At 46.9% G+C, this 12,135-nt stretch overlaps 3 protein-coding genes across 7 annotated transcripts; 1 reads left to right on the plus strand and 2 right to left on the minus strand.

Annotated features, from left to right (window-relative positions):
* Positions 1 to 352: 352 nt before the first annotated feature.
* On the minus strand, positions 353 to 3,402 carry LOC108046180 (spondin-1). The gene is made up of 6 exons (XM_017125757.1): positions 3,213 to 3,402; positions 2,774 to 3,159; positions 2,508 to 2,720; positions 2,195 to 2,452; positions 1,982 to 2,147; positions 353 to 1,929 (listed from the first exon to the last, which is right to left on the minus strand). The coding sequence occupies exons 1-6, from the start codon at positions 3,376 to 3,378 to the stop codon at positions 353 to 355; spliced, it is 2,766 nt and encodes a 921-aa protein (XP_016981246.1). The 5' UTR covers positions 3,379 to 3,402.
* Positions 3,403 to 3,824: 422 nt separating this feature from the next.
* Positions 3,825 to 8,224, minus strand: LOC108046248 (spondin-1). The gene is made up of 7 exons (XM_017125854.1): positions 8,206 to 8,224; positions 7,328 to 7,514; positions 6,795 to 7,183; positions 6,278 to 6,739; positions 5,497 to 5,668; positions 5,314 to 5,435; positions 3,825 to 5,246 (listed from the first exon to the last, which is right to left on the minus strand). Exons 2-7 carry the CDS (start codon positions 7,503 to 7,505, stop codon positions 3,948 to 3,950), a joined length of 2,622 nt encoding a protein of 873 aa, XP_016981343.1. The 5' UTR covers positions 7,506 to 7,514; positions 8,206 to 8,224; the 3' UTR covers positions 3,825 to 3,947.
* Positions 8,225 to 8,505: 281 nt separating this feature from the next.
* LOC108046188 (filamin-A-interacting protein 1) lies at positions 8,506 to 12,046 on the plus strand. Of its 5 annotated transcripts, none has more exons than XR_001769376.1 (11): positions 8,506 to 8,675; positions 8,736 to 8,803; positions 8,862 to 9,219; positions 9,278 to 9,496; positions 9,702 to 9,862; positions 9,925 to 10,304; positions 10,375 to 10,704; positions 10,779 to 11,013; positions 11,070 to 11,294; positions 11,353 to 11,446; positions 11,512 to 11,526. XR_001769376.1 is itself a non-coding variant. In XM_017125765.1 (11 exons), the coding sequence occupies exons 1-10, from the start codon at positions 8,657 to 8,659 to the stop codon at positions 11,417 to 11,419; spliced, it is 2,040 nt and encodes a 679-aa protein (XP_016981254.1). In that variant the 5' UTR covers positions 8,506 to 8,656; the 3' UTR covers positions 11,420 to 11,446; positions 11,512 to 11,628. The 5 variants fall into 5 exon arrangements, 4 of the variants coding, with proteins under 4 accessions (XP_016981254.1, XP_016981252.1, XP_016981253.1 ...); XM_017125765.1 differs by having other exon boundaries at positions 11,070 to 11,272; positions 11,512 to 11,628; XM_017125763.1 differs by lacking the exon at positions 11,353 to 11,446 and having other exon boundaries at positions 11,070 to 11,272; positions 11,512 to 12,046.
* The last annotated feature ends 89 nt before the right edge of the window (positions 12,047 to 12,135 follow it).

The raw sequence follows: 12,135 nt of genomic DNA on the forward strand, positions 1-12,135 counted from the left end.
GACTGTTGCAAACTGAGCAAAGCTTCCTCAAAATTACTTTGCCAAAAGCCGAGAAGAGAGACTTGGAAGCTGACTAAGCCCTCCGATAAGCTAGGAGCGCCTTATTTTTCTGACCCACTGATACAAATAGAGCGCGTCGGAGCTGTTATCAGCCCACATTGCCGGAAAGCCGGAAAAATATGAAATGGGGCTCTTAAGCCGAAGTCGAGACGTTCTCTTTGGCTTTCTGTTAAGAGATTTTGGATCGCCAAAATATATTTTAAAATAAATAAAAATAAATAAATAAAAAAGGTATGTATTTAATAAAAAAACTGAACTTTTAGCCCATATCTGTAATAATTATTTCAATGTTTTACCGGCTACCGTAACGACCGCGTCTTGATGAGTCGTATCTACTTCTGGTCTGAGACATGGGTTCTCCAATTTCGCCTGCTGATTCGGCGTAAGCTTTTCCAGTCTCCTGGTCATAAGATCCACCTGCATCTTGCCCATAAGTACTACCTCTTCCTCGACCAAGGGATCTATCACCGTTTTTATGATACTTTCTTCCTATCGACATATCGTACGATCTATCTTCCGATTGATCATTTGCTTGACCATAAGATCCACGTCCAATTTGATCATAGGATCTACTTCCCGCTTGACCATAAGATCCACCTGCCGCTTGGCCATAAGATCCAGCTCCTGGTTGACCATAAGATCCACCTCCTCCTTGGCCATAAGATCCAGCTCCTGCTTGACCATAAGATCCACCTCCGTAGATATCCATAGCGTCGTTTTCGTAGCGCTCCATATTGATCTGTGTTTGCAGACAGGTGGCTTCGCAGGCCATCAAGGTTCGGAAGCGGTTCCTATTCTCATCGCAGTTATCCGTCGTGAAGATCTTGCACTCGTGATCCTCGTGGTCGTAGAACCAGAAGTTGTTCACCACCACCGGAGTGGCGAAACAGGGTCGGGTGGAGGCATAGGGCTTCTCAAAACAGTAATCTTGAACCACATTATAATTGTTGTCGATGGTGGTTTCCTCTACATCCTCTTGCCGACTGGGATACCGCCCCCCATAGGGAGCTCGTGTGGTGAATCCAGGTCTGTAGCTAGGAGTAGTATACTCATTATAGGTGTTCCTATTGTTGTAATCACTATAGCCGGGTCTATTGCCCACCAGTTTATCATTGCTGTAGCTGTTTGCAGAAGAAAATCCCTTATCATAACCACCTGCATTGTCCGATGGATTGTAAACAGGACGCTGCGGTTTTTCTATCTGACCAAAGGGTGAATTTGGTGACTCCTGCTGGTTGTCCATGGGACTGTAAGGTGTTCTGTCATTTCCGGAATTAAAACCCTTTCTATTCCACACCTGGTTACCAGAGCCTATATTGTTGACATCCTGTCTGCCACTCCACGAGGGTCTCCTTCCATCATACCCGCCCTGATCTGACTCCCCAAATAAATCTGGATCCGGTAATGCATCGAGCTCGCCGTTATCCGGAATGGTTCCACCACAATCGGATCCAATGCACTGCCTCGTTTCCTCCATCGGCAGTCGCATGACGGACAAACAACGTTGCCTTGCCTGCGAATTGATGTAGTCGCGGCTGCGAGTGGAGGATCCTCTGCCACAAGTCTTGGAACACGGCGACCATTCGCTCCAGTTGCTCAGCTGGCATTCGGCTGTTGAGCCACCGCCTTGTGGACTCTCCATGCCCAGGCCAGGCTCCTCGGCCTCAAGTTCCTCCTCCCCTGCTCCACATTGGGTTCCCTGGCACTGACGCATCTCCTCCAAGCGAAGATTGCAGTTGAAGCTGACTGCTAGGCTGGGATTCTTATAGCTACGCTGGCGCTGGGAGTAGCCCTGACCACAACGAGTGCTGCAGTTGGACCACTCATTCCATGGATGCACAGCGCACTCAAGGGGACCCTCCTGCGGAACTAATTTCAGAGATAACCAAGGGTATGTTATATAAACTAAAGAGTGACTCACCCTCTTCACACTCCCGGATGTAAAGCTTCTTCCTGGTCAAATAAAGAGTGGCCAAGGGCTTCATAGAGGCGCCAGTGTCATCGTAAAATGGAGATCGATAGTCGCTGGGATACGAGGATGTAATGCGGCGTACCACATCCGGTGGCACCTGTGGCTGATCTGCTGACTTCAAAGGGGATATACTAAATTCATACTGACAACTCTATCACCTACCATATAAGATGGACCCGAATCGGTGCCTATGTCCCAAGGATACAGATTCAACACCTTCCTTTCCAGCCATGTGCAGTTACTTAGGCAAAGCTCCAATCCTGCCACCCCCAGTATCCAATCGGGCGAAGGATCGATCTTGGCTGCCAGCGAGATCTGATGATGAACAGGATCTACACGAGCATTAGCCAGTGTGGTTCCAAAGGCATTCAAACGGTGCGCAATGCCAGGAGCTTTAATAATAGTCCGCACTTCTCCATTCTATTGGAAAAACTGGATTAAAAAGATCTAAAGATTGAGAAACCACGTAACCCACTTGAGTATTCTCCCTGATCTCGTTTTCCAGTGTGCGGGTGGCTCCATGCTCAGCCATCTCCTTCATTCCCTGGCTAGCTCTTCCTCCGTAGGCCCAGTAGCGATAGCTATAGCTGTGGGAAGCTCCGATCACCTCACCCAAACGAGTACGCCAGGCCTCGGCCGGAAAATCCTTGGAATGGGTGTTCCTCGCCCACTTGCGCTCCAGAACGATCTTGGAGAGAAACGAATTCTAGTATCATCAAAGACTTTTATGTCTGATCGCACCTCATATTTAGCTTCATCACAGGCGCAGCAGTTTTCCAAAGCTGGCGTCAAGCTATTCAGCTCGTCGATCTCCTCGGGACAAATCCGCTTGGTCAGAAAGCCATCATCCAGGAACCACACATCACGATGTTCCACCACGCCCGCCTTGATCAGCACACATCCACTGTCGGGATGACGTGGTGCAATCCAGGACACCGCGATGTGGATCTTGGCGTTTGTGTTTGTGCTCTCCACCATGTTCTCGCATCCTGTACTGAATCGGGTATCCGTGGTGCCCAGCAGTTCAAAGTGACCTGTCATATCCTCACCACCAAGGGTCCGATCTTCCGCCTCGATAACCAAAGTGAAGCTCACAAACTTCATGTTGATTGGACAGGATAACGAAACTAAAGGGGAAAAGTAAAGTAGCAATTTCTCCTGAATTTGCCGGACCTCTCACCATTGTACTGATGCTCTGGCACATAAGTCTCTGGATTGCCATCGATCAGGATCTTGAAGTTATCATCCACAGCCGATCGTTCACCGGATGCTCCTTGAGGAATCCGATTGCAGTCTCCTCTTACCCCAGAAACGAGCAGAATGAGGAGAAGAAAAAGGCAGAACATTTTTGTTCCGATCTCAGCGATACGTACTTGTCCGCAGCTCAACGACGACTGACCAACAAACTGGCAGCTGCAGTGCCAAAATTGAGCGAGTCGCCTCTTCCATTAATCGATGAGCATTTCAATTTATCAATTATCCCCATTAAACGGCGCTTTCGTATCTTGATTGAGTTGCTTTCAATTAGGAATGGTTTGTTTTATGGCACGCTCTTCAATAAACGCTCTGAGCTTGAGTTCTTTGAACTTGGAACCCGGCGAAAATCACTCGGAAACTGCTCAAAGTTATACAACAGATCTGGGTCAAGGACAAACTGATCGGATTCGGAATTACATCGCTTTGGTGGAAGTGGCTGTCGCGAATACAGCTCAATTTTTAGGTTTGGCTTGTGAAAACTGGAAACATGTTCATTCCATAAGAAGGGGGCTTTTAATAAAAACACCAAAAACCATAAGTTATTTAAGGCTTTTTATTTTGGGACAGATAATTTTTCGGAATGAAAAATTCAATGATATCCCTCGATAATGATTACATGGTTTGTGTATATATAATACTTGCCAAAGCTGTAGATTTCTCACCACCGCTCCGGCTCATCGTTGCTGTTTAGCAGGCACGGCATCATCACACACTTCTCCATGCGGACACGATCCTTGCACTTGAAGCTCAAATCCGTGTTTAGAAGGGTGCGAGTCCGTTGGCGAACGGCATTGTCGCCACAGGTGGCGGTGCAGGGCGTCCAGGCAGACCACTCCGAGTAGCGGCATTCGTCTCGTAACTCCGGCTGTGGAGCCTTCACCACGTGCCTCCGTTCCCCGAATCCCCGACCACTGATGGAGTACATGTCATCACACCGCTGATAGCAACGATCGACGCGCACCAGGTGCTTGGGACAGGGTTTCCCTCCGTACTTGGGAGTCTTCACCACACGGCGCGTGCGCAACTGGAAGCCATCGCCGCAGGAGGCGTTGCAACTGTGGGATATCCAGTCGGAGACCATGCAATCGATGGCAGGAACCCCATCATGCTGGAGCTCCTGTTTGTGGCGAGGCAAGCGACAGGTCTCCTCGCACTCCTCCTTCGACTTGAACTTGTTGCGATTGATGTCGCACCGATCCGACCAGTAGATGGAACACTGGTCACTCACATGGTCATAGTACCAGAAGTTGGCCACATCGCTGTCACGACATGGACTGTCCACCAGCTCATCGTAACAGAAAACGGGAACAATGGTGTCGCAAGTGGGATTCGTGCAGTTTACCTCCTCGTGCAGCTTAATGTGCGCGCAGGGATCCTGGCCATCGTCGTTGGGATCAGTCACTCCGTACACCTCGTTGTTGTTCCACACCTTGCGGATGCGTTGTCGCTTGCCATGTCCACCGCAGGGTCCCGTGCAGGGCGAGAAATCCGACCACGGAGTAACCCCGCAAACGGGTGGTATATAATCCTCCGTGTGCTGGCTGTAGCTCTCGAAGTTCCGGAAGAGTGATCGCTTCTCGGCTGATCCACCCTCGCCGCCAGCCTGCTCCTCCTCGGGTTCGCCAGCACCACCTGCGTTCTCGATGTCCCCACCACATTCCATGGCCTCGCAGATCTTGGTCTCGTGCAGTCGCGCCTTACTCGCCTTCTGGCACTTCTTCTTGGCCTTCTTGTTGAGATAGTGCCGGGATCGGGTCATCTCGCCTGTTCCACAGGTCACCGTGCAGGAGGACCACTCCGACCATTCGGATATGCCACACTGCGGATCGTCGTGGCTGCCAGGAACAGGTCCAGCGTCCGGTTCTCCGGCTCCCTCGGCTGCCTCCTCATTGAAGCTGGCGCACTTGTTTCCCACGCAGTTCTTCTCCTCACGCAGGGCATTATTGCAACGATGACGCTAATGTGTAATAAAAAGTTCAATTAAAGGTATTGTAACTATAAATCCATTAAGCCCTATTTCTCACCGAAGCCAGCGTGGGATTCTTGAACTCACGGATCCTGTACTGCTTTCCAGGTCCACACTTAGTGGTGCACTCATCCCACCTGGACCACGAATTTGTGGCACACTCCGCCGGCAGTTGTTCCGCTACAGGATAAGAGATTAAGGATTCATTTATATATCAATTATTTATATTATATTCACTTACAATCGGTTGACTCGCAGTTCTTCTCGTAGAGACGTCGTCGATTGATGTGCAAGGTGGCCAGTGGTTTCATCTGAGCGCCAGTTGGGTCATAAAACGGTGAGCGGGGATCATTGGGAAAGTTGGACTTGATGCGACGTACCACGTCTGGTGGCACCTGCGGCTGGTCAGCAGACTAAAATAAAAACAAGTGAGAACGCTATAGTCGGGTCCCCGACTATCAGATACCCGTTACTCAGGTAAAGGGAGTGCGAGGGAGATGGAGATAGAAACTTTGATCACGCATAACTTTTTAACGAATAGTCCGATTTGAAAAATTTCTTCTACATTTCGATAGGTATTGATAAACACAATAATACTGCATTTTTACTTTTCCGAAATATTTAAATTTTTAAAATATAAGCGATTGTGGGCGTTAAAGGGGGCGTGGCACCTTTTTGAAACAAACTTGCGCTGCGTAGGAACTCCTAGAATCTGCATGCAAAATGCCAATCTTCTAGCTTTTATAGTTTCCGTGATCTCAGCGTTCATACGGACAGACAGACGGACAGACAGACGGACAGACAGACGGACAGACAGACGGACAGACGGACAGACGGACATGGCTATATCGACTCGGCTAGTGACCCTGATCAAGAATATATATACTTTATAGGGTCGGAAACGCTTCCTTCTAGCTGTTACATACTTTTGCACGAATACAATATACCCTTTTACTCTACGAGTAACGGGTATAAATATCTCAAAGTTAGTCTGATAGATTGACTCAATGAGATCATTTTACCATATAAGATGGACCGCTGTCTGTGCCCGCATCCCAGGGATAGAGATTGTGAACCTTGCTTTCCACCCAGGAACAGTTGGGCAGGCACAACTCCAGACCAGAGACGCCAACGATCCAATCCGGTGAGGGATCCACCATGGAGACCAACGATATTAAATGATGATTGGAGTCCACGCGAAAAACAGCGAAAGTTTTGCCCGTCACATTTGGATAGGCTATGCCCCTGGCTTTGATAATAGTGCGGATGTGCTCGCTCTGATCCTTAAGCTCACTCTCCAAGGTTCTCGTGGATCCATGTTCTGCCACCTCACGCAAACCTTCGCTGGCCAACTCCCCGTATTGCCAGAATCTATAGTCTAAGGTGTGCGAGGCGCCAATAATATCGCTGAACCTGGTGCGCCAACTGTTTGCAGGAAAGTCCTTGGGATGTGTGTGCCGCGACCACTTGCCCTCGAAGGTAAGCTGTGAAAAGAAATGATTTTAATCCATTCCCATCCACTTTAAGATCAGAACCCACCTCATATTTGGCCTCGTCACAGGCACAACAAGGATCCACGATGCTGGGCTGTGTGTCAATGTCATCCACCTCCTCCTCACACATTCGCTTGGTGAGGAAGCCATCGTCCATGAACCACACATCGCGATGCTGCATCACCGTTGCCCGCACCAGGATACATCCTTGTCCTGGAGTCGATGGAGCCACCCAGACCACATCCACGCGGGTCTTCACATTCGTGTTGGTGTTTTCCACCAGATTTGCGCAGCGCGGACTGAAACGGGTCTCCGCCAGGTCAGGGATCTCCCAGGTGCCCAAAGTATTGGGGTCACCTTCGTTATCGCCACTCTCCAGATCCAGCGATAGCATAAAGCTGATGAAGGATAAACCCGAAAATGCACTGAGGGATACTTAAATAACAAAGAGGAAGAGGGTTTTAGAATCAGATAAGTGAATTAGTTAATTTAGTTATACTTTAAAGTAAACAAAATACATACATATGTGACTAGACTAATTTTAAGTAGCATTACCATCACAATATTTTGATTACTCACCATTATACCTCTGACCGGGCACATAACTCTGGGTATTTCCGTTTACGGAGAGCACGTAATTATCATCCACCGGTGACTTGGCTGCCGTGGCTCCCAGTGGAACCCTATTGCAGCCCTCGATCCAGGGGAAAACCCTCGCTAAAGCCAGCACCAGTATAAAACATTCCAGGGCTTTCATTGTGTAGAGCTGCAATGTGAAATTAGGTCGGAATACAATTTTTAGATTCGTTTAATGCAGCCACGTGGTTGGGGAAAACTATTTCTGGTCACCATATGCAAAGCACTTAATTGTCTTAATTATCCGCATTCGTATTGAATGTCAATGGCAGCCAATGGGTCCCAGTTCTGAATTGAACTTGAATTCGTAGAAAAAGCCTTCAATTAGATAACTTTGTGCGATGTCAATGGCAGTGCAGTATTCTTCTTCTTTTTCAGACACTTTCCATTTCCTTTGAGATCCGAACCACAGTGGCTCAATTGCCATGCGGAACTTGAACTAGGCGGCTATGTTGTTTACCCCTTGAAAATCGGATCGCATTGCGTATATATGTACTATACGGACCGTCTACGTCACTGATTAAATTCAATTGAAAAACGCGCCGACTGTCTAAAGCTAAATAACAGCCCCTAGAGGGTGACAAAAAGCACTGTCGATAGATTTAATCACTATTAGGGCTTCTCTTCAGTACTGCACTTATATTGTAAGCCCCATTTTCAATTGCACATTTAATAAATTACCGCAGTTGAACTTATAAAATCTAGTTTTTGATTATTTCAGATATTTTTTTGGCACTTTTACTTCTTAGTATTGATGGATCATGTCTGAAATAATATCTAAAAACCCCTTTTGGAAAGGGAAATTCCAAATGTGAACTTACTCGGAAGGCTCACGAACGGCAACTGAATGCAAATTTTCCCGAGCCGTTTGTTGGACAGACGATGTGCATCATTTCGGGTCCCACGAATGGATTACCGAGAGCACAGAGAGCGAACCGATACTCTACTTTTGGCCCCTCATTTAGCATGCCTTCCATTTCACCATAAGTTTCGCATTTGTTGATAGAGCTCATTTGTTTTCATATTTCCATCCTAAACAAAGTCACCGGGTACAGTGGAAAAGTTATCTTTATAGTGGGCCATGCCTTTGTATTCAGTATACTTCAAAAGTTGAACACGTTTAGAACAAAGTATTTTTGTACCATTTCCATTAGATCATACAACTTGAATTGTTTATCGAAATTTTTTATATATTTTTTTGTTTTGTTGATCAAAATAATCTGTTACAAAACTCTCATAATTTCACCACATATTCCACATATAAATAACAACATGTCGTCTAAAGTTCGTGGTAAGTAAGATGTAAAGGCAAGGATTATATAGATGTCTTAGTCCATCTGATCCTTAATAGGTAATAAGGCTTCCATGCTGAGGGCTAAGGGAAACGTTGAAAAACCCACTCCCACAACTTTGTCTTGGGTGAGTAAGGAGGATGCATTTTATTTATAGAGGTTCGGTGTTTAATATTTTGTCACAGGCTCCTGCTTCCACCCGGTGCGCAGAATTTGCTCCAGCTCCCTCCATTAATCCTGGCTCGAGATCCACCAGTCGCAGCCGAAGTCAAGTCCCGACCATCCGCGTCCCGACCAGCCGCATCCCGATCCGTCGTGGTTTGGGTACCAGCTCGCGAAACACTTCCCCAGTTCGGGCATCTCCATTGAAAGGTCCATCCAGTGTCAGTGCGTGCTCCTTGCCCAATCGACTTCCCTTCGAAAGTAAACTGGGCGATCACGATCGTGAAACTGATGTGGACAAGGAAACTTGCAAGCGGGATTCTCCGTCGCGTCGCACAAAGGTCCTGGTTCATGAAAGGAAGGAGAATTTAGATGATACTGGTTAGTTTTTAGTGGCACAATTCCTGATTGAAAAAAAAATCCTTATCCTTACTCTCAGGAAAATCCCATCGCCGGGTAATCGAACTGAACAAGGTGCGGGCTCTCGAATCGGAGAAAAAGAAGCTGGAATACATGCAATCAGAGTTTATGCACAAACTGCGCTCCTTGGGTTCCCAAAAACTTGAGGGAGTCTACAAGTTCGTGGCCTTCGTATTTAACGAGGAGTGTAAGATCGTGGTCCACGAGGAAGACCTGCTGCGATTGCCCAAGAATCTGCGTGAGTTTATATCTACTATCTACCACCCGTCTAAAAGTAAGCAATGAATTCTAAATTTAACTGACCAATACTTGATTGCATACCTTAAGGCCTAAAATAATCTGTTTACTTTAGAGAGCAATAATCAATTGTTTTACTATAATCAATAGCTATTGAGTTCTAACTAGAAATTATATATGCTTACGCCTCTACCTTTTACTTTTAGCCGCTGAGAGTGTCCGTGATTTGAAGGATCGTTGTCGTTCCGTGGTCGATATGGGCTTTATGGTACTCTACGATCACCTGCAGTTCATTCATAGGGCAAAGGATGAGTTCGAGGCTCGTGCCAAACGCGAGGACATTCGAAACAAGTTGAAGAATTTGGTGGTAGGTCAAAATATAAATCTGTTACCTGACGTTAGACAAACATATTATAACTTTTCTTAAAGAACCGCAAAATGAAAAGCATTACCGAAGAAATCGAACAATTGTGCAATCCCAACCCAAAAACCGAGTGTGCTAACCCAAGTTTGTATCGCGAGATGGCGGATCTGCGGCTGGAGAAGAAGCACATGGAAGGTCGGTACTTTGATATCAGGAAGGAGCACTGTGACCAGATGAACCAACTGAAGGCCGAGCACGAGGCTAAGCTGGCTTCCGAACTGGCCAATCGGGATCAGGTCATCAGTGAGCTGAAGAAGAGCCTGCGGCGCACCGAGGAGGTGGTCAGTGAACAGTCCATTCGGCTGGCCGAGAAGAAGGCTTCGTTGATAGACGAGGATGGAACCATCGAAGAACTGCGATCCGAACTGGCCAAGCTGAAGTCTGTGTAAGTGAACTGGTCCGGTCATTTCAAAGGATCTTTACTGATATATACCACCCCTATATACCTCGTATAGCAATCAGCGAATGTTCCAACGCTTGGAGGAGGCGGACGTTGGTCTGGAACGAGCCCGCCAATCCATCGATAAGCATTTGGGAAGGATCACCTACTTGGAGGGCGAACTGAAGGAGGCGCGCGAGCTCATCGTCAATCTGCAGAAGCGTCCGGATGTCATGGACAGTGGCGTCATGGAGAAGGATCTGATCATTGCCGATCTGAAGTTGCAACTGCACAATCTCGAGCAACATAAAAATGTTCTAAACAATCAAGTTAGCAATGCATTGAAGCAGCACGCGGACTATGACGATTTGAGTGGAAAATATAGAAAAGCTGTGATGCAGATAAGGTGGGTTAAATATCATTTATGGAAAAATCCATCTTACTGTAACTTCCTTTGTATACTTTTTTCTTAAAACCCAGTGAGCTTAAAGAAGCCTTAAAGGTCAAGTCCGATGAATCAGAGAGCCATGTCCAGGCCGAGGAGCAGTTAAACAAGGAGATGGTCAAGATGCGGGAGAAGATAAATCTCGACCAGCAGATGCTCAATGCTCGGAGTGACCTGATCAACAGCCTGCAGAAGAACGAGCAGGAGAACCGCACCAAGATGGACAAAATGTACTATCAAGTTAGCGAGAAAGACACACTGATCAATCAGGTCCGCCGGCCGGGTATTGATAGCCCTGCTTATGCTTATTCCCTTACTCCTTGCAGGTAAACATCGAGCTGGCCTCCAAGGAGGAGGAGTCCCGCAATCTCTTCGGAACTTTGACATTCAAACAAAAGGAGGTGAGGAGGCAGGAGCATGTCATCCAGTTGCTGAAGGAGCAAAAAGCACGGGGTTCTATGGCGCGAGTCGAACAGGAGGAGCGGAATGTCATTATGCAGGAAGAGATTAAGCGTTTGAAGCAGACCCTGTAAGTAAGGCTTCTTCTATCTGTATGTGAAACAACAAAAAGTTCGCCAGCTTGCTATTACTTTAAATGTCCACCGGCAGATCCTCAATATTGTTAGGGCACTATCACGTGGAGGCGGAGAGTAATAGGATTGTACACTTAAATTGAAGCTGGCCCAATTTCCAAACTTATTGAGTAAGTAATGGCAATGCAGCGAACTTTTCCTTAACCATATAATTATAATTCATAATTTTCTACAGTCAAGGTTATGCCAGAATTATTATTGGCAATAGTGGTCAACATTTTTTTGAAGTTGTGCCAGCTGACGAAGTTCCGCGCAACAGGAGCAGTGGCAATCGGGATCGAGGGGAGACCCCCATTAGCAACGGCATGAACTGCGATTGGACCAATCCACAAGAGCAGGAAGTGTCTCCACCGCATGGTAGATTCTTTGAGCCACTGCAGCACCAACTGTTGCAACACCAGCGATCCGTCAGCCCTCGTCATTCGCATGTCGATCTTCAGCATTCAACCAGGCATTCCCTCCGTTCGCGTTTGCATCATCCCCGCAATCATCATCAAAATTCGCAACATACCATGCATCATCTGCCTTCCCTACAATTGCGTCGTCATCAGCAATCCCGAGATCGTCGATAAAATCAAATGGAACACCAATTCCCAACAGATAACACTGAGCATGAAAATTCCGCAGACAAACAAACCAAATTTATTGTAATTGTTGGCCAATGGCGTTCAGTTTTTGTACCCATAAATAATAAGTATTTGTAAATTCTGGTTAAGTCTCGTTTAGGGCGGCGGCTTGATGAATCGATAAGCCTCGATTGGTTTAGGAGTCGGAATCTGGCACAGTTAATTGAAATGAT

Source organism: Drosophila rhopaloa, unplaced genomic scaffold (assembly GCF_018152115.1).
Source record: "Drosophila rhopaloa isolate 14029-0021.01 unplaced genomic scaffold, ASM1815211v1 contig_115, whole genome shotgun sequence".
Classification (NCBI taxonomy): Eukaryota; Metazoa; Arthropoda; class Insecta; order Diptera; family Drosophilidae; genus Drosophila; species Drosophila rhopaloa.